This window comes from Geotrypetes seraphini, chromosome 2 (genome assembly GCF_902459505.1).
Source record: "Geotrypetes seraphini chromosome 2, aGeoSer1.1, whole genome shotgun sequence".
Classification (NCBI taxonomy): domain Eukaryota; kingdom Metazoa; phylum Chordata; class Amphibia; order Gymnophiona; family Dermophiidae; genus Geotrypetes; species Geotrypetes seraphini.
Genome location: NC_047085.1, coordinates 380570170 through 380589528, shown reverse-complemented (window position 1 = coordinate 380589528; position 19359 = coordinate 380570170). Strand labels below are relative to the sequence as shown.

Sequence of the window (19359 nt, the reverse complement as noted above, 5' to 3'; positions counted from 1 at the left end):
AAAAATTATATATATGTCCAAAGCAATTACAATACCCATAAGTTTCAGAACTTTTAAATTCTTTATTCCCATCTTATATAGAAGATGGAAATAAAGAGTTTAAAAGTTCTGAAACTTATGGGTAGTGTACTTAGGTATAAAGAAAGATTAGGTTCTTACCTCGATAATCGAAGCACATCAGTTTGATACTAGTAGGTGGCAAGTTTCTTTGCAGAAGGCATCAATCATTTTCTTCAGCTCTGCCTCCCTTCTCAGTGGGCTATGCTGTTGCGCCTCAGTTTGTACCAATGCAATTGAATACCACTGTAACAAAGAATACACAGAAGGGAAGGAGTATGGGGAATCATCCCAATTAATAAATTATGTTCTGTTCTGCTCTGTAAGAAACTTGATAAATTTAAAGTTGAATCACAAAAACAAGGTGGAATAAACAAGCCACCTACTTGAGTACAACTCACACTAACAGTTATGGATATCGTAAGAACTATTCACTCTGCAACCCTACTTAATAGGGAAATGCAAACATCTTTTAAGACATACACCTGCCTAAGGCAGTTAGTCCACTATCACTAGGTACACTTAGGAAACACCAAGCAGGCGATAGTGAACAATGACAGGGCAGGCTTCCAGACTGATGTGCCTCTTTACAAGATTATCAAAGAATATTATTGAAGTAAGATCCTAATCTTTCTTTCTAATGGAAGAGGCACATCAGTCTGGAACTAGTGGGACATATCTAAGCAGTGTCCAGATTCCAGGGTGGGATAGATGAGCCAGCTACTAACACTGAGGACCCAAAAATTGTGTCCAGGCGAGCCGCTACATCAACCCTGTAAAAGATATGAAGGGTGTACCATGTTGCTGGCCTACAAAGGCAGAACAGCCTGGGACTTTGCCCATGAGGCAGCCACACCCCTAGTGAAGTACACCTTCAAAGACATCAGGGGTTGTTTTCCACACCTGATGTATGCAGGAGAAATGACTATGCTAATCCATCTTGAGATGGAAGCTTTGGAAGCCGGCCTCCCTCATTGGCTAACCCATAGAACTGAATACAGGCAGATGGACCTATTAATTAACGTTGAAGTCCGAGACTATTTACGGCAAGAAGGAAGGTATCATATGCAGCGATATCCTGACTTCAGCAGACCTGAGGAAAGGCTCCCTACAGGACAAGGCCAGCAGTCTGAGACCCTTCTTGCTGTGGCTATAGTCCCTAAAAATATCGTCTTCACTGTAAGCAATGCCCCCTATAAGAGCCCATATGGAGCTTGACAGAGGGCTTTGAGAACCATATTAAGCTTCTAGCACCTCTCAAAAGCCTGGAAACATCCAGGTGATAAGCTAAAGGGACCTTATCTACTCATGATAGACCTGCGAGCTGAGAGACAAGACCATCAGGTCCTTTTCTAGGCTGACCTGTAAAAAAATCTAGGATTGCTGCCACTGGTGCTTGAAAGGTTTCCACTCTTCTATTGTCACACCAAGTTTGAAATATTTTCCAAGCCTTTGCCTTGGTGGACCGTCGCTCATTTCTTGGACCCGAGTAGGGTTGCAATGAACACCTCTGACTAGACCCTGTGCTCTAAGGCCCAATTTGTTCCAGATCCTCCAAGGCAGTTGGACCCTGAGAGAGAAGAGTTGGATGAAGAGGTAGCTTGAGGTTTCTGTCCATGTTCAGCTGCATTAGATTCACATACCATGGCTGCCATGGCCAGTCTGGAGCAACCCTGGTAAGTTTCTATTCTTCAAATGACACAACCTGTCATGGGCCAAAGAGGGAATACATACAGCAGACTGACTCCGGCCACTTCCGAACTAATGCATCCACGCTTGTTGGCCGCTGATGCCATCAAGTCAAATGTGAGATGTCCCCATCGACGCCCAATACTGTTGAACACTTTTTATAACCAAGACCACTCCCTGGGATCCAGGGTCTGCCTACTCAAATAGTGGGTCTGAACATTGTCCACTCCTGCCACATGTGTGGCTGAGAGAGCTTGAAGATGACCTCAGCTTCCATTCTCAAGGGAGCACTCTTGGTGCCTCCATGCTTGTTGACATAGGTCACTGCCATGGCATTGTCTGAAAAAAAACGTGACTGTTTTGTCTTCCAGGGAGGTCTCCAGACTCTGGAGCACAAGACAGATGATCTTAGTTCCAGCCAGTTGATTGACCACTTCCGCTCAGAGGGCGACCATTGCCCCTGATCTGGATGTCCCTTGCAATGGCTCCCTCAGCCAAAAATGCAACCGGCACCCACTCCGGCCCTCAGGGTCCTGCAATCTGTGCTTAAGTTCTGGATAAAATCTGAAGCAAGCCTCACTCCCAAAGGAACAGTCCCCGAGTGTCCACGACTGTTAATGCAGGCTGGCATCTTCAGACGTAATGTGCAAACAGTACAGGAAATAGCAAAAAAGTCAAAACCACAAAAAAAAAACCCTACTTAGCTTTCACACAGGCAATTATATCACAGTCTGTCCTCTATCGATCAACCTTAGATTGTAATCCACCATCTTGAGAACAATTCACCAGGGTATATTCAAAGAACTCTACAAGAGTCCTTGCAAGCCCTTGTTTCATTGAGCTACATCAGGAGAAACCTCTTCATATTACAGACTGCAAGGAGTGAGAGAACGGCTCTGCTGAAAAAAAGACGGCACAAACTATGACATCAAAGTGGCACAGAATTCAATGGGATCCACCCAAACAGGGAACTAAGAAACTTTAACGGCAAAACTGGCAGCAAAAGTTTTTTAAAGGGTCGGACAATGACAAAGTTTTTTTTTAACCAAATTGACAATAGAACCCTTTAACGAGGTTCAAGCAAAAAAGATACTAAAAAATCAGACATAGCAAAGGGTCAAAAACATGGCAAATAATCAAAAGCGGAGGTCCAGGGCAACTATATAATCCTGCCAGCACATTATTTCTGAGAACACCTATATCTAGCGTCCTAGCACTCACTGCTCCACTCCACAGGCTTAGAGCAAAAGAGCCCCCATAGAGTTTCTTACAAATCATGGGCTATACCATGCAGTATTTATAGCTGATGTTAGATACCATCATCATTTTAAAAAGGCTTTCCACTCAATAGTTGTATTCAGATGATCTGGCTCCAGAGTTCTCAGTTCAAAAATCAGTCTCTGTTCCTGTCTATGGAGCCATTTTTTCACATCTCCTCCCCTACTAGATGTACCGAGCTGCTTTATTACAGTACACTGGGTTAAATTGTTTAACCTTAGTCATATATTTTTGTGCCCAGTGCCCCTTCATGAAATTATTGGAGTAATCTTTGAGGCCCGGTTTTTTGGTTAGAGACTTTTTTTCTTCCTCAGTTAAGGAGGTGGGAGTTTTTCTGTCTAGTCTGTTTTCCGGAGATCAGACCTATTATAAGCACTAACTCTTTAGTGGAGACATGTTCTCTCAGAGTTATAATTTCCTTGTGGAATTTGAGGTCCATTTTGATTAAATATTGATAGCTTTGAGGATCACTGGCCACAAAAAAAGATAGGAAGATTCTCTATTTATTGCCATATAGTTCACTGCCAGCATGACTCAATGTGATGACTAAATGAATATAAATTATTGCTTGAATGGTACATTATTATATACTTCTGTCTTTCCTAACTGTTGCTAACACTGTCAAACAAGTCCTGTCCTGCTATTGTATCCTGCAATGGTTCCACTGACAAGAAACCTTTGTCTAGTGACATTTGTATGTACTGTTTTCTGTATATACGAGTACGTCCCAAGGTCTTGCGGGCTGTATAAAATTTGGTGGTGGGCCACAGGTTTGCTGTTTTTTTTTATAGTTTCTGAACCTTTTCTATGCAGGGATATGGGACTCACCTCATGAATCACCTGAAGGAATACCACATCAAACATACCATTCTAAATTTTCTCACCTATGCAGATGAATACGCAATTGGTTACTTCAAGAAACAGGTAAGTCTGCTTGTTGTACATCGCCTTGGGTGAATCTTTTCTTCCCTCCCCACCTTTGTAACCTGACCTCTTTCGGTCCCTTCTCTCTTCTCTCCTGCCCTATCTCCCATGATCCAGTATTTAAGAACATAAGAATTGCCGCTGCTAGGTCAGACCAGTGGTCCATCCTACCCAGCAGTCCGCTCACGCGACAGCCCCCAGGTCAAAGACCAGTGCTCTAAATGAGTCCAGCCTCACCTGCGTATGTTCCAGTTTAGCAGGAACTTGTCCAGCTTAGTCTTGAAACCCTGGAGGGTGTTTTCCCCTACAACAGACTCCGGAAGAACGTTCCAGCTCTCCACTACTCTCTGGGTGAAGAAGAACTTCCTTACGTTTGTACGGAATCTATCCCCTTTCAACTTTAGAGAGTGTCTTCTCGTTCTCCCTACCTTGGAGAGTGTGAACAGTCTGTCTACTTTGTCATCGGCAGCCTCAGGGCAAGGGGTCCTAGGGTACCAGTGGTGAGAGAAAATACACTGCTAAACAGTCTCTGGGTTAATGTCAGTCAAATAAAGTTCAAAAACACATAATTCAAGCTTTTCCCAAAGCTGCTGCTGGCTCTCCAGTCCAAACTTTCAAACATTCAAAAAAACCCAGTCTTTTGGGCTGATATCCTCAGCCTGGGCTAGTGCTATGGCACTAGGCCCCAGCAGTTTACTTGCTGGCCAGGGAGTGTGCTCTGCGTGGTCGCAATTCGCCAATCATAGGCCCTCAATCCCACCACAGAAAACGTGGAGCATTCCCCACTGCCTGTGACTGGTAACAGCCCTTCCCCCACCCAGAGGGAAAAGAAAAAAAAACCCACAAAATCTTAAAACAATTCTTTTACAGTTCTTAGAGGTGCCTCCAAGCACCACACCTTCTTCAGGGTTACCACAAAAACATTTAATCAGCTTAGTTAAGCAGTGTTCAAGTAAAGCATTTAGGCAATCTGAATTACTTGCCTTCAGTCCAGCAAACCTCCATTGGCAGGACTCCATTCCGTGGCTCAGCATATGGCTCCAGTTCCATGTCCTGGAAATCTTCAGGCATGAAGTTAGGTGGCTCCAAACCAGCCTCGGTCAGCTCCATACCTTCCAGCTGCTCACTGCCATTCAGAGCTCTCAACCCTGAGTCTCTCTGCCTTTCCTCTTGCTGCTGCTTCTCCTTCTGTCCCTCTAACTGTTCAGCTCTCTGGTGGCCTGCAGCCACGCCCCAAACCCTCAGGTGAAAAGGTTTTCTGGCTGTTTCTGCTTCCAGCCTGCAGGTGACTGCTGGAAACTAAACTTGAGCTGTGTGGGGGTTGAGAAACCTCAACTCTGCTCTCCCGTTCCCTCTAGGGGTCAAAGAAGGAAAGTCATCAAAATGTTAAGTTTGGGGTTTAAATTGAGCTGTTTGTAGAGTGTCTGCTCTTGAGTTGGGCACTGCTCTGGGGATACTTCTAGCAGGCATAGGCTGAATACCACAATATATACTAAGCCTATTCCATTCAGTATTTTGAATGTTTCGATCACTTCTCCTCTCAGTCTCCTCTTTTCTAGGAAGAAGAGGCCCAGTTTCTCCAGTCGTTCACTATACGGCAACTCCTCCAGCCTCTTACCCATTTTAGTCGCTGTTCTCTGTACCCTTTCGAGTAGTACCGTGTCCTTCTTCTTGTACGGCGACCAGTGCTGGACGCAGTACTCCAGGTGAGGGCACACCATGACCTGGTACAGTTGCATGATAACCTTCTCTGATCTGTTCGTGATCCCCTTCTTTATCATTACTAGCATTCTGTTCGCCCTTTTTGCCGCCGCAGCACATTGTGCAGATGGCTTCATCGACTTGTCAATCAGAACTCCCAAGTCTCTTTCCTGGGAGGTCTCTTCAAGTACCGCCACGGACATCCTGTATTCGTGCATGAGATTTTTGTTACCAACATGCATCACTTTGCACTTATCCACGTTGAACTTCATTTGCCATGTCGATGTCCATTTCTCGAGCTTGATTATGTCACTTTGTAGATCTTCGCAATCCCCCTGTGTCTTCACTACTCTGAATAACTTCGTATCATCCGCAAATTTAATCACCTCACTCATCGTACCAATGTCCAGATCGTTTATAAAGATGTTGAAGAGCACGGGTCCAAGCACCGAGCCCTGCAGCAGCCCCGCTGGTGACACTCTTCCAGTCTGAGTATTGTCCATTTACCCCCACTCTGTTTCCTATGCTCCTGCCAGTTTTTAATCCACATATTTCACCCTCGATTTCATGGCTTGCAATTTTACAAAGTAGTCGTTCATGTGGAACCTTGTCAAACGCCTGTTTACACCCTTGAAGAAGTGCAGCAAGTTCGTCAGGCAAGATCTGCCTTTGCTGAAACCGTGCTGGCTGGTCCTCAATAAACCGTGTCCGTCAAGGTGATCAATGATGCGGCCCTTTATTAGCGCCTCTACCATCTTTCCCGGTACCGAGGTCAGACTCACCGTTCTGTAGTTTCCTGGATCTCCCCTCAAACCTTTTTTGAAGATCATCGTAACATTCGCCACTTTCCAGTCTTCCGGAATCTTTCCCGATTTGATTGACAGATTGGCTGTTAGTTAAAGCAGTTTATCTATTGTCCGTTTTAGTTCCTTGATGACCCTCGGATGGATGCCATCCGGTCCCGGGGATTTATCGCTCTTAAGCCTATCAATTTGCCTGACCGTCAACCCTGTCAGTTTCCCATCTTCGTTTCCAGCATATAGCCTGATGAGTTCCGGTATGCTGTGTATATCCTCTCCAGTAAATACAGATGCAAAAAATATGTTCAGTTTGTCTGTGATTTCTTTGTCCTCCTTTAGCACTCCCTTTATTCTATGGTCTTCCAACGGTTCCACTGCTTCCTTCGCGGGTCGTTTCCCCTTAATATATCGAAAGAACAGCTTGAAGTTTTTCAATTGTCTAACATCTTTCCATCATTCCATTCTGCTCCTGGATATATCACCCTCTTTGTTCCTTCTCCATCTGCTGTGTAGCTCTCTCTTTCTCTCTTATACCCCTATGTCCAACATATATCCCTCCCCTCCCTTGTGCCCTAGGTCCAATGTCTCTGTTCTTCTTACTCCCTCATGCCCTAGGTCCAACGTCTCTTGTCTTCCTCCCTTGTGCCCTAGGTCCAATGTCTCTTTTCCTCTTCCTCCCTTGTGCCCTAGGACCAATGTCTCTTTTCCTCTTCCTCCCTTGTGCCCTAAGGCCAACATCTCTTTCCCTCTTCCTCTCTTGTGCCCTAGGACCAACGTCTTTTTCCCTCTTCCTCTCTTGTGCCCTAGGTCCAACGTTTCTTTTTCTCTCCCTCCCTTGTGCCCTAGGTCTAACTTCTCTTTCTCTCTCCCTCCTTTGTACTCTAGGTCCAACATCTCTCTTCCCCCTTCCCCCATGCAGCATTCTCTCCCTTTCTCTGCCATGTGCAACATTTCTGTCTCTCTTGACTAGCCACCATCTCTCTCCCCCTCCCTTGTGCCCTGGATCAAACATCGCTCCTTTCCTTCTGTCCTCCTTAATGTCTAACATGACTCCCTCTCTCCCCATGCACCATCTCTCCATTCCCTCCACCCATATGCCCCAACGTTTGTCCCTCTCTCGCCCCTCTCCATACAGTATCTTTCCCTCTCCTCCATCCCATATGCAACATTTTCCTTTTCTCACCTCTCTCCACCCCTTTGCAGCATCGCTCCCTTCCTACCCTTCACCCCATGTCCAACACTTGTCCCTCTGTCACCCCTCTCATCCCGCATGTAGCATCCTTCTGTCCCATCCCCCACCCACTCTCTCTTTCAACGGGTCAGTGGCAATGATAGCTACATGGTCCCTGCCACTAACCCAGAAATCTTTTCTTTGCTGCTTCCTGCCCTAGCAGAAACAGCAAGTTGTCACAGAGGGGGCAGGATGCAGCAGAGGAGAGGCTTTCAGGTTAACAGTAGAGAGTGTATAGCAATCATTGCCACTGACCCATTGAAGCGATAGAGAGAAGGGAGGGAGATGCAGGGACCATGGGAGTCCAGCCTGCACCCCAACGCTGGTGTTGTCCAAGCCTTCTGCTACTGAATGGGTGAACCTGAGTCCAAACTGAGTGGGCCAAGCCCGCTCATGGCTATATCCCTGCCACTCACTACTTTTTAGAGCAAAATTCCAGACAGGATAGCTGGTTTGGACAAGCAGTTCTGCAGAATCTCATCCAGGGACTTGTACAGCTTTTAGATAACTGTTTTATTTGTGGTATATTAAAACAAATTTTGAGCTGTGAACTATGAAATTTCTCCTTTTTGTACCTAACTACTTTTTTTTATCCCCATCTGAATGCTGTCTGCTTGTCTTTATCTGTCATTTCATTTCATGCCCTTTCTTTGGTTTGTAGTTCTCTCCCTCACAAGTATATCTTCACTCTTATCTTTCCTGCCTCAACCACTATCCTTTTTTTCCTCTTCCTCTATATTCATCTTGCCCCTTTTCCCATAACACAAGTTCTCCTTCAGTTTCTCTTCCTCCATCTTCTGTACCTTTCTTAACCTCTCACCCCTCTGCAGTCTTTTGCTCCTTATTCCCCAGACTTTTCATTCACTTATCTCATTTTCCATAACCATTTTGTTCCTCCTTACCCTTCAGTTCATATGACCCAGCACGTTTGTGGTCTTTCTGTCCATAGTTCTGTTTTTCTCCATTCCATTCATCCTCTGTGCTGTTCTCTTCCTTCATCTTGTATTCCATCCCATCCTCCTTTCTGGGTTTCTTCCCTTTCAGTATCTCTTCTTCCCCAACTAATGAGGTTATTTATCTTCTTCTCCTTACTTTAAGGGTTTTCACTTTAAGTGTACTTTCATTTTCCTTTCTTTCTTGTTCTTGCCCCATTCATTATCCTCTCTTCCTCTGCTTGCCATCCTGCTTCCCCTTTTTGTTTCACCCTTCCCCCCCATATGTCCTGATATAATACTGGTTCTTCCTCTGTCTCCCCTTTCCCATCTGACAGAAGTGATACCATCCTTACTATGGTAATGCTGCTGCCACATCCCATCCTTCTCATGCACAGCCATAACTGGCACCATTTCTGCTACAAGTCCACTACCACTGCTCTCAACTTTCACTCTCCCGCCTCTGGCCTCAGTAACACAGGGACTCTGAGCCACATTTCTGATCCCCATGACTGCTTCAGCTATTCATCATCTCTATCCCTATCTCTGTCTTTCAACACAAGAGCATTGTAAAGAGTTGGAGCAATCGCAGGGAATTGTAAGCTCCTGCTGCTAGCAGCTGGAACTACTTGCCAAGAGGAGCAATGATATCTGTTTTGAAGCAGAAGAACTTAGAAAGAAGGGGGAGGGATGAAAGGAAGAGGAAGCAAGAAGAGAAATGTGTGTTGTGGGAAGTTATGGGAGAGAAAATACATGACAACAGTAGTACTTGGATGGGGGTTGGGAGGGTAAGAATAGAGAAGGATATAAGAAGGGAGCACTGTGTATAAGAGAGAAAAGCAGTTCAAGTAACAGTGGATGGAGGTGTCTTGATTTTACTTTACGTATTAAGTGAATTATGTATTAAGTGATTTTGAGGCTATTGTTTCAACTTCTTTACAGAAGCAGTAGCTGACTTTGAGTAGAGTAGGCTGTGTGTCAATTAATATTTCAGAGGGGATACTATTTCTTGCTTGAAAAGCTGTGCGAAATGCATGGCTATGAAGAGAAAGCCTAAGGGAGGGAAGTATGCTAATAGCTAATTCATAATTGTTTCAGTAATTGTGACTGAGGGTACTGCTAGAAAAGCTAATAAGAATATTGCTGAAATGTGGGTTTTTTTTTTCTGTTACAGGGTTTCTCCAAAGACATAAAGGTACCAAAAGCAAAGTATGTGGGCTACATCAAAGATTATGAAGGGGCTACCTTAATGGGATGTGAGCTAAATCCAAGGATACCCTACACCGAGTTTTCTGTCATCATTAAAAAACAAAAGGAGGTAAGTCATACAGGACTTTGCAAGAAAGTAATGATACAAATTTACTTAAAGATCTTGTTAGTATTAGATAAAAATCGGTCCTTTTGTTTTTTTACTGTAAAAGGAATTTTTGTTGCTTGTATCACTAGATGGAACAGTCCTTTTGATACTGTCAGCACAGAGTTTTATAGGATGCACAGGGAAGGAGGCCTAAGACTGCGATTAGCCCAGGTGCTTAAGACCCCTCCTGTGGAGGACCAGGAAGGAGCTCTTGTTTTGCTTATACAGTGTGCATGTGTCTGTTGATGGATGTTCCTTTCCTAGAATTTTAATTTTTTATTATTATACGTGAACCGCCTGGATCTTTAATTGACACAGGTGGTATATCAAGTCAATGAATAACAATAATAACAAATGCCATGCTCTCTTTTTATTTGTTTATGAAGAGAACCTGCTAAACTGACTCTCTAAAAGGTCCAAGTGATGTCCAAACTAATTAAAAAGACAGAAAAGAATTCCAGTCAAGCACAACAAAGAATACAGTTTCACAAAAAATAAAACCAATAAGATTTGTGCTGTCCTCTAGTTCAAACAATTTTTATTGATGGCAACCAGTCAATGAACAATCAATGCGAACAGAAAATACACACAGCCAACTAACTACAGAGCATATAGGCCAAGCCATCAATGTTTTTGTTGTATAGTACCCACAAAATAATCCTCCCCCTCTCCCCAAAACCCCTACAATAAAAAAAAAAACCAAACCCCAGCACCAATAGAATTACATCCCAAACCCCCTCCTCCCCTCTGAAAATTTGTGCTGTTTTCTAATGCAAAAGCCAGACAAGCAGCCCTTCGCAGTAGGGAAGGACTGCTTCTGAAATTTGTGCATCATTTGGGGTAGACAGCGTTAAGTCTTTGAATCTTAATCATGCTACTTTTATACCTTTTTGGAGGCTGGATATTGAGCCTCTATCTTAATCTTGTTGGATTCATAACCATAAAAGATGCACTCGTCCTATAATCTGGTCTATGTCATAGCTAAATACTTTTCCTCTTTCTAATGTATCATTACAGATCATTAAAAAGCTGATAGAAAGGAAGCAAGCACAGATTCGCAAGGTGTACCCGGGACTCTCCTGCTTCAAGGAAGGAGTACGACAGATCCCTATAGAAAGCATTCCTGGAATTAGTATGTACCACCCTCCCTCACACTGTGTCATTAACAGTATGGCAGTACGCTAACTGATCTGAAATCAAAGTACCATATGCATCCAAGATGGCAACTGCTTGAAGTTACTACATTAGGAGGTCTGATTTTTACTGTGGTCTATCAAAATATCAATTCTGGAGATAAAGAAAAATGCAAGATTTATTTTATCCCAGAGTCTGATTAAAATAAACTGGATGAAATCCAAATATGTTTGAAACATAAAATCTTCAGCGAGTTGTACTGTACATCGTGTAGAGTCCATTGTGTCAAGCGATGGACAAGAGGGGACTTTGGTTGACAAGCTTATGGGTTAATTAGTGCAGAAAATGTTTTATGTTCTGGCTTTATCCTAGTTCTGAAAATCCTCTTTAGGGTGAAGCTCTTAGATTTTACTGGCTGTTGCTCAAACTAAAATCTGGAGGGCTGTCACTTCAGGGATTTACCTCTAGCAGCCCAAAGCTCTCAACTACATAGTCTTCTTCAGAAATAAAACTAAAAAGCAAAGACTCCAAACTATCGAGTCTGTAATGACCTGTTTCAGGCAGTCATGGCTGATATATGTTTGCTACCTAAGAGGGAGAAGATTCATCTGATTGGTTAGTTTGAGTTTTTATAAGCTTATGCCTCCTCTCTGAATAGGAGGTGGGTGCTGGTTGCAGTAAATCGTGCTGAGCCCTAAATAATACTGTTTTTCAAATGTAATTGTTATTTTGTGATTGTATTTCATGAGCATTATTGTCATTGAAAAAAAATACTATAGATATGGTCTATAGAAGAAAAGTAGTGATGGCATTACTGAGGCTTCAAGTAAAGTGAAACATCAAGTTAGAAAGTTTCTTTCTGTTTTAGTTGCAGGGCACAAAATAGGTTGTTGTGTTTGGTTTTTCTTTCAATTGAGGTCCACATGTGTGCAATTTAATATAATTTGTGTTGTAAGAAAATGCACAAGAATAAACTGAAACTATTGGAAATGATACTTCTTGATCTCTTCTTACAAAAGTGATATATGCCTGACAGAAACTGTTATCTTTTTAAGGTTTTTCAGAACTAATGGGTTTGGAAGTTATGCAGAGTAAACAACATAGGTACCAAAGTTCTGTGAACAATGTACTACAAATTTTAGGAAAGAATTGTATGTGGAAGGTGCATTGTATTCAGGGCTTCTGATTTTTTCCTACAGGATTTGGAAAATGCACATCTGCTTAGAAAACATTTTCATCCTGCTGTAGTAGCGATAGTGATCCATCAACTGCTCTGTGCTTGTCCTTTGCTATCCATCTGGCTTAATGCACCCTTTGTTGCGGACACCACCTGTTCCTTCTGCCACTACTCAACATGCAGCTTTCTGCTCTGTGGTTGCTACTTGCTTATTCATTGCTCCTTTTGCTACTACCTGGCCTATTTTCCCCTCCTCCTCCATCACAGCTTCCTAGCACTACCACAGCCACCAGCTTGCATACCTTTTTCTATTCTTTCTGAACTGTGGAGTGCTGGCAGGTGTGAAAATGGGGAAGAGAAGCATTGCAGATAGCAAAATAAGGCTAATGGAATGAAGGGGGTAAGGAGGACAAATAGAGAAGAGATAAATGGAGAAATGAGTGGACAGTAGGAGCAAGGAGAAAATAGTGAATGAAAGTGGACAAGAGGGAAAAGAGGCATCTTAGTGAGGGGAGAAGGGTGTTTTAAGCAAGGAGGGGAAAAGGAGAAAAGATAAAACTGTATAAGAAGAAAAGGAACAAGTAAAGAAAGTATGTTTTCTCTCAGAATTGATATGCAACCTCCTATTATTTATTTGCAAGCTGCAGTAGTCATAGTAACCACAAGGTGTCAGTATTATTTATCAAAACATATGGGTCTATCATATAGAAGAGAATGACATGGGGACAAATTTTTCCCCGTCCCCGCAGGAACTCAATTTCCCCGTCCCGTCCCTGTAAGTTATGTCACTCTCCCTGTCCTTGCCCCATTCCTGTAAGCTCTGCCTTAGCCACGCAAGCCTCGAACACTTATGATTTTAAAGTGTTTGAGGCTTGTGCAGATGAGGACACAGCTTGCAGCAACAGGGCAGGGGCAGGAAAATAACTCTCTAGTATGGGACAAGAAAATGAGTTCCCACAGGGACGGGGAAAAATTTGTCCCCGTGTCATTCTCTCTTTTTTTTTTTTTTAATAAAATCTTTATTCATTTTCAAACTTACAATAAGTGTGAAAACAAGTTAAAACATTTTTACATTAAATATATCACTTAATATTCAGCAATAATATAAATCATATAACCTTATCTCCCTCCCTTCCCACCCTTTCATAACAGATATTTAATATCCTATATAGAAGATGATATACTAAAATTCCCCCCCTCCCTGAATATTAAACTTATAAATTTAAGAGAAAAATGGCATCTATTCCTTACAATATTTTGTTAATGGCTCCCACACATCTTGAAATTTTCTTAAATACCCCTGCTGTGTAGCTATTACTCTTTCCATTTTATATATATGACACAATTAGTTCCACTAAAAATTATAATTCAGTCTATTCCAGTTTTCCCAGTTACAAGTAATTTGTTGTATGGCAACCCCTGTCATTATAAGCAAAAGCTTATTATTGTTCGAAGATATCTGACTCTTTGCCCTCATTGACATGCCAAATAATATAGTATCATAGGTCAATGTCACTGGATTTTCTAATAAACAATTTGGCCCCAAATTGATTTCCAAAAAGCCATAATAAATGGACAATAGAATAATAAATGATCTAAAGTCCCTGCCAACATCTATTAGACTTAGAACTATCTAATTTTTGTAACCGAACCAGGGGTCCATAATGCTCTATGTAACAGAAAAAAACAAGTTTGTCTCATAGATGCAGACACTGTACATCTCATCCTCCAAGTCCAAATTTGTGGCCATTAAGACACAGTAATTTGATGCTTAATCTGAATGCTCCAAATGTCTCTTAGACCAGTGTCATTCTCTATCATAACAACAACATAGTGCTGGGGGCCAATGCTGGTGATTTTTCCCTCTATTCAGCCAGAAATAAGGTTTTGGAGAATATTGCCCATAGTCCTAGATTTTATATAAATTTATCTCTTCTGAAAATTGCTTGCTGTACCTACCCTGTAGATTTAGTTGCTGTAGGTTAAATAGTTCATGAGAATTTTTTCACAGACAAAGCAAAGGCATGAGCAAATTTATTTTTATTAAGAAGAAAAAGCACCAAGAAAAAAATTGAAAATATCATCTTAGTGTACTTGGCATAAGTTAGACCACTATTTTGTTTTTGAAATTAACATGTTTTGTAATTGAAAGATTTTCAGTTAAAAAGGTATTGTAGAGTTAAGTCAAATAAGCTCCCTTTTATCAAGCTGCATTAGGGTTTGTTTGTTTTTAAAATCAACCACCACTGCAGTAAGAGCTGCGACACTCATAGGAATTGTATGAGCATTGGAGCTTTTACCACATTGGCTGCCAATAAAAAACCCTAATGCGGCTTGATAAAAGGGGGCCATAAAATAGAATCCCACAAATATTATATTTTTCTATTCCTTGGCACAAAATCTACCAGTGAGTTGCTGCAGAAAACTACAAAGGCCTTGCATGTAACTTGCTTTTATTGCCTAACAAAACCCACAAATATCTGCATATATAAAGGCATGTTAGATGATTCTTCTATGAACACATGGTGCCACATAGAATCTAATTTTATAATATGAAAAGTCTGAAAAAGTGCCTATTCAAATAAAGGCAACATATGATTGTGTATAACATTTTAGGAACCTCTGGTCAAATTGTATATTTTATTGAATCCCTAACTGAACAGAAGCAGGTACAGCCTTTATGTAGTACATAACAAAACAACACTTTTCTGTAGATTTTAAAACTATGTATGTATATCTTGTTAACCGTTTAGCTGTAAACGGTATAGAAATTTTTAAAATAAAATAATCATATTTTATCCCTAGCAGTTGATGCATTACTACTTTTTAAAGTCTTGTTCAGGCACAAATGCCCTGAGTCTATAAAAGATGCCTAAAGTTAGGCACCTAACTTAATTATTTAAAAAGCCTAATTGGTGCCTTTAACAAGCAATTAGCACCTCATAATTGATTTAAAATTAATTGGGTGGTAGGCACCTACCAGAAAGTGGGTGTAGTTGGGGGTGGATCTTGGGCGTGTTTTGCGAGCGGGTGCCTAAAATGGATTTAGTCGCTGGTATTTAGGCTAAGAAAACTGGCATAGGGGGTGCCTAAGGTTCAAACACCTACTGGTGCCTAAGTCTACTCTTGGCATCGCTAAGTGCGATTCTATAGATGGTGCCTAATTTAAGATTGATATATGCCTCGCGTTCGGCAACTATGGGCTCCTTTTACTAAGCTGCTTTAGGGTTTTAACGCACAGAATAGCACGCTACAATGCTGAGCATGCTAGACGCTAACGCCAGCATTGAGCTGGCGTTAGTTCTAGCCGCATAGTGCGGGGTTAGCACTCGATAATCTGCTGCGTGCACTAAAAACGCTAGCGTGCACTAAAAACGCTAGCGCACCTTAGTAAAAGGAGCCCTATGTTTTAGGCGCAGTTTATAGAATTGGGGACAAATTGTGTAGTGAGTGGTTAGGTCTTCTGTCGGTCAGTGAAGTCAATTCCATAGTTGAACAAATACTCTGACCCTTCTAAGCTTAGAGATTGTGATTGTTGTTCTGTCTACTTTTAACAATCAGGGGCCCTTTCAAGCAGCCCTCTAAGCATTTGAAAATAAAGACAATTAATTTTTAATTAATTTAAATTATTTATTTAAATATATTACTTAAGCAAAATTATTAATCAAATAATAGAAGAATGAAATAGCCAGTGATGATGGCACCACGTAATTTCTTCCCGCAGTAATAAGATAATACAGCGGCGGAGTGGTGGGGCTGAGGCTTTTTCATTTACTCACTCACTCACGAGTCTGGGAGGTTAAGATTCCTATCCAGTACATTTTTTCATTACTAATTTTGGACATATACTGGAATAAGGACTATACAAACTATCGCCATATTTTTAGTGATGTTTAACATTGTGGCAGCACTGGCTCACCCAAATGTGCCCTCTATTCTATTCTAATCTCTTTTTTTCTTTTTTATATTCTTCACACTGTTTCTAATTCTAATTTTTCATACTGTTTCTGTGCTCTTTAATAAATAAATAAATATGCTAATATCTTTAAAGTCATTTCCAAAATCTCAGTTCATTGAATTTTTATCTCTTCCATATGTTTTCTTAGTCATTTCAATAATTTATCATTCTTTCTAATTCATTTTCAAGTAATATACTGAACATTTCTTATCCCCTAGATAACTTAGCTTTGTTAGTGCAATGTTGCTGTTACACTACACCCCACCAACGCGCTTCGTATCTTCCTCAGGACGGGGGAGTGCCTTAACAACTACATTTTATTCATTCGCTTTCTCACGCTGCTTACAATATTTGGATCCCTCCAAAAATATGGCATAGATTTTTAATACTATTTTAGCCTGAGTCAATTCACATATACATCGATCCAATATACCGTATTTTCACGCATATAACGCGCGCGTTATACGCGTTTTTACCTACCGCGCATACCCCTCGCGCGTTATATGCGTGAGCGCGGTATACCAAAGTTTTAAAACATAGTTCCCACCCCGCCCGACGCCCGATTCACCCCCCCAGCAGGACCGCTCGCACCCCCACCCCGAACGACCGCTCGCACGCGCTCCCATCCGCACCCGCATCCACGATCGGAGCAAGAGGGAGCCCAAGCCCTCTTGCCCGGCCGACTCCCCGACGTCCGATACATCCCCCCCCCCCGGCAGGACCACTCGCACCCCCACCCCGAACGACCGCTCGCACGCGCTCCCACCCACACCCGCATCCACGATCGGAGCAAGAGGGAGCCCAAGCCCTCTTGCCCGGCCGACTCCCCGACGTCCGTTACATCCCCCCCCCCCCCCGGCAGGACCACTCGCACCCCCACCCCGAACGACCGCCGACTTCCCGACAATATCGGGCCAGAAGGGAGCCCAAACCCTCCTGGCCACGGCGACCCCCTAACCCCACACCGCACTACATTACGGGCAGGAGGGATCCCAGGCCCTCCTGCCCTCGACGCAAACCCCCCTCCCCCCCAAGAACCTCCGACCGCCTCCCAGCCGACCCGCGATCCCCCTGGCGACCCCCACGACCCCCCCACCCCCCTTCCCCGTACCTTTGGTAGTTGGGCCAGAAGGGAGCCCAAACCCTCCTGGCCACGGCGACCCCCTAACCCCACCCCGCACTACATTACGGGCAGGAGGGATCCCAGGCCCTCCTGCCCTCGACGCAAACCCCCCTCCCCCCCAAGAACCTCCGACCGCCCCCCAGCCGACCCGCGATCCCCCTGGCGACCCCCACGACCCCCCCACCCCCCTTCCCCGTACCTTTAGTAGTTGGCCGGACAGACGGGAGCCAAACCCGCCTGTCCGGCAGGCAGCCAACGAAGGAATGAGGCCGGATTGGCCCATCCATCCTAAAGCTCCGCCTACTGGTGGGGCCTAAGGCGCGTGGGCCAATCAGAATAGGCCCTGGAGCCTTAGGTCCCACCTGGGGGCGCGGCCTGAGGCACATGGGCCCAACCCGACCATGTGCCTCAGGCCGCGCCCCCAGGTGGGACCTAAGGCTCCAGGGCCTATTCTGATTGGCCCACGCGCCTTAGGCCCCACCAGTAGGCGGAGCTTTAGGATGGATGGGCCAATCCGGCCTCATTCCTTCGTTGGCTGCCTGCCGGACAGGCGGGTTTGGCTCCCGTCTGTCCGGCCAACTACTAAAGGTACGGGGAAGGGGGGTGGGGGGGTCGTGGGGGTCGCCAGGGGGATCGCGGGTCGGCTGGGGGGCGGTCGGAGGTTCTTGGGGGGGAGGGGGGTTTGCGTCGAGGGCAGGAGGGCCTGGGATCCCTCCTGCCCGTAATGTAGTGCGGGGTGGGGTTAGGGGGTCGCCGTGGCCAGGAGGGTTTGGGCTCCCTTCTGGCCCAACTACCAAAGGTACGGGGAAGGGGGGTGGGGGGGTCGTGGGGGTCGCCAGGGGGATCGCGGGTCGGCTGGGGGGCGGTCGGAGGTTCTTGGGGGGGAGGGGGGGTTGCGTCGAGGGCAGGAGGGCCTGGGATCCCTCCTGCCCGTAATGTAGTGCGGGGTGGGGTTAGGGGGTCGCCGTGGCCAGGAGGGTTTGGGCTCCCTTCTGGCCCAACTACCAAAGGTGGGGGGTGGGGGGGTCGCCAGGGGGATCGCGGGTCGGCTGGGGGGCGGTCGGAGGTTCTTGGGGGGGAGGGGGGTTTGCGTCGAGGGCAGGAGGGCCGGGGATCCCTCCTGCCCGTAATGTAGTGCGGGGTGGGGTTAGGGGGTCGCCGTGGCCAGGAGGATTTGGGCTCCCTCCTGGCCCGATATTGTTGGGGAGTCGGCGGTCCTTCGGGGGGGGGGGAGGGATGTATCGGACGTCGGGGGGGGGGCATCAGGCTTTCAGGATGGGGACAGACCTTCAAGGGGGGACAGTGCACGGAAGTCAGGGGGGGTGAACGGAGAGTCGGGACAGCGCACGGAAAGTCAGGGCGGGCGAAAGGAGCGTCGGGCAGCATGCGCGGTATACCCGTGAGCGCGGTATATCAAAGTTTTTGTGCAAATCATCGTGATTTCTGCGCGCTATATCCGTGTGCGCATTTTATACGGGTGCGTGTTATTTGCGTGAAAATACGGTAGTTAGACCTAAGCTGTATACAACGGTCCCATTCACTGTTTTCTATATATTTTTAAAGGTAGCCTCAGCCCCACCACTCCACCACTATGTTAGTTTGTCATTGCGGGAAGAATTATGTGGCAGCTCATCAGTGGCTGCCTATATGCATTTTTTATCAAAAATTCATTAGCATTTGTTTTATCTCAATGGTTCTAATATCATCCAATAAATATTTATGTTTTGCAAAAGGTACATGTCATGTCGGGTTTGACTCCCAGACGTTGGCTGAATGAACAAGCTAAGTACACTGGCTTTTGCAAAACATAAATATTTATTGGATGATATTAGAACCATTGAGATAAAACAAATGCTAATGAATTTTTGATAAAAAATGCATATAGGCAGCCACTGATGAGCTGCCACATAATTCTTCCCGCAATGACAAACTAACATAGTGGTGGAGTGGTGGGGCTGAGGCTACCTTTAAAAATATATAGAAAACAGTGAATGGGAC

The 19359-nt window shown here is 44.4% G+C and overlaps 1 protein-coding gene across 1 annotated transcript in view; it reads left to right on the top strand.

The window, feature by feature from the left end:
* The window catches only part of KAT2B (lysine acetyltransferase 2B), a 141733-nt gene that overhangs the window by 101402 nt on the left and 20972 nt on the right, over positions 1-19359 (top strand). The window contains exons 14-16 of the mRNA XM_033932862.1: positions 3838-3948; positions 9787-9930; positions 10987-11101. Of these exons, the coding sequence (XP_033788753.1) occupies positions 3838-3948; positions 9787-9930; positions 10987-11101 (370 nt within the window). The remainder of the gene's footprint in view (positions 1-3837; positions 3949-9786; positions 9931-10986; positions 11102-19359) is intronic.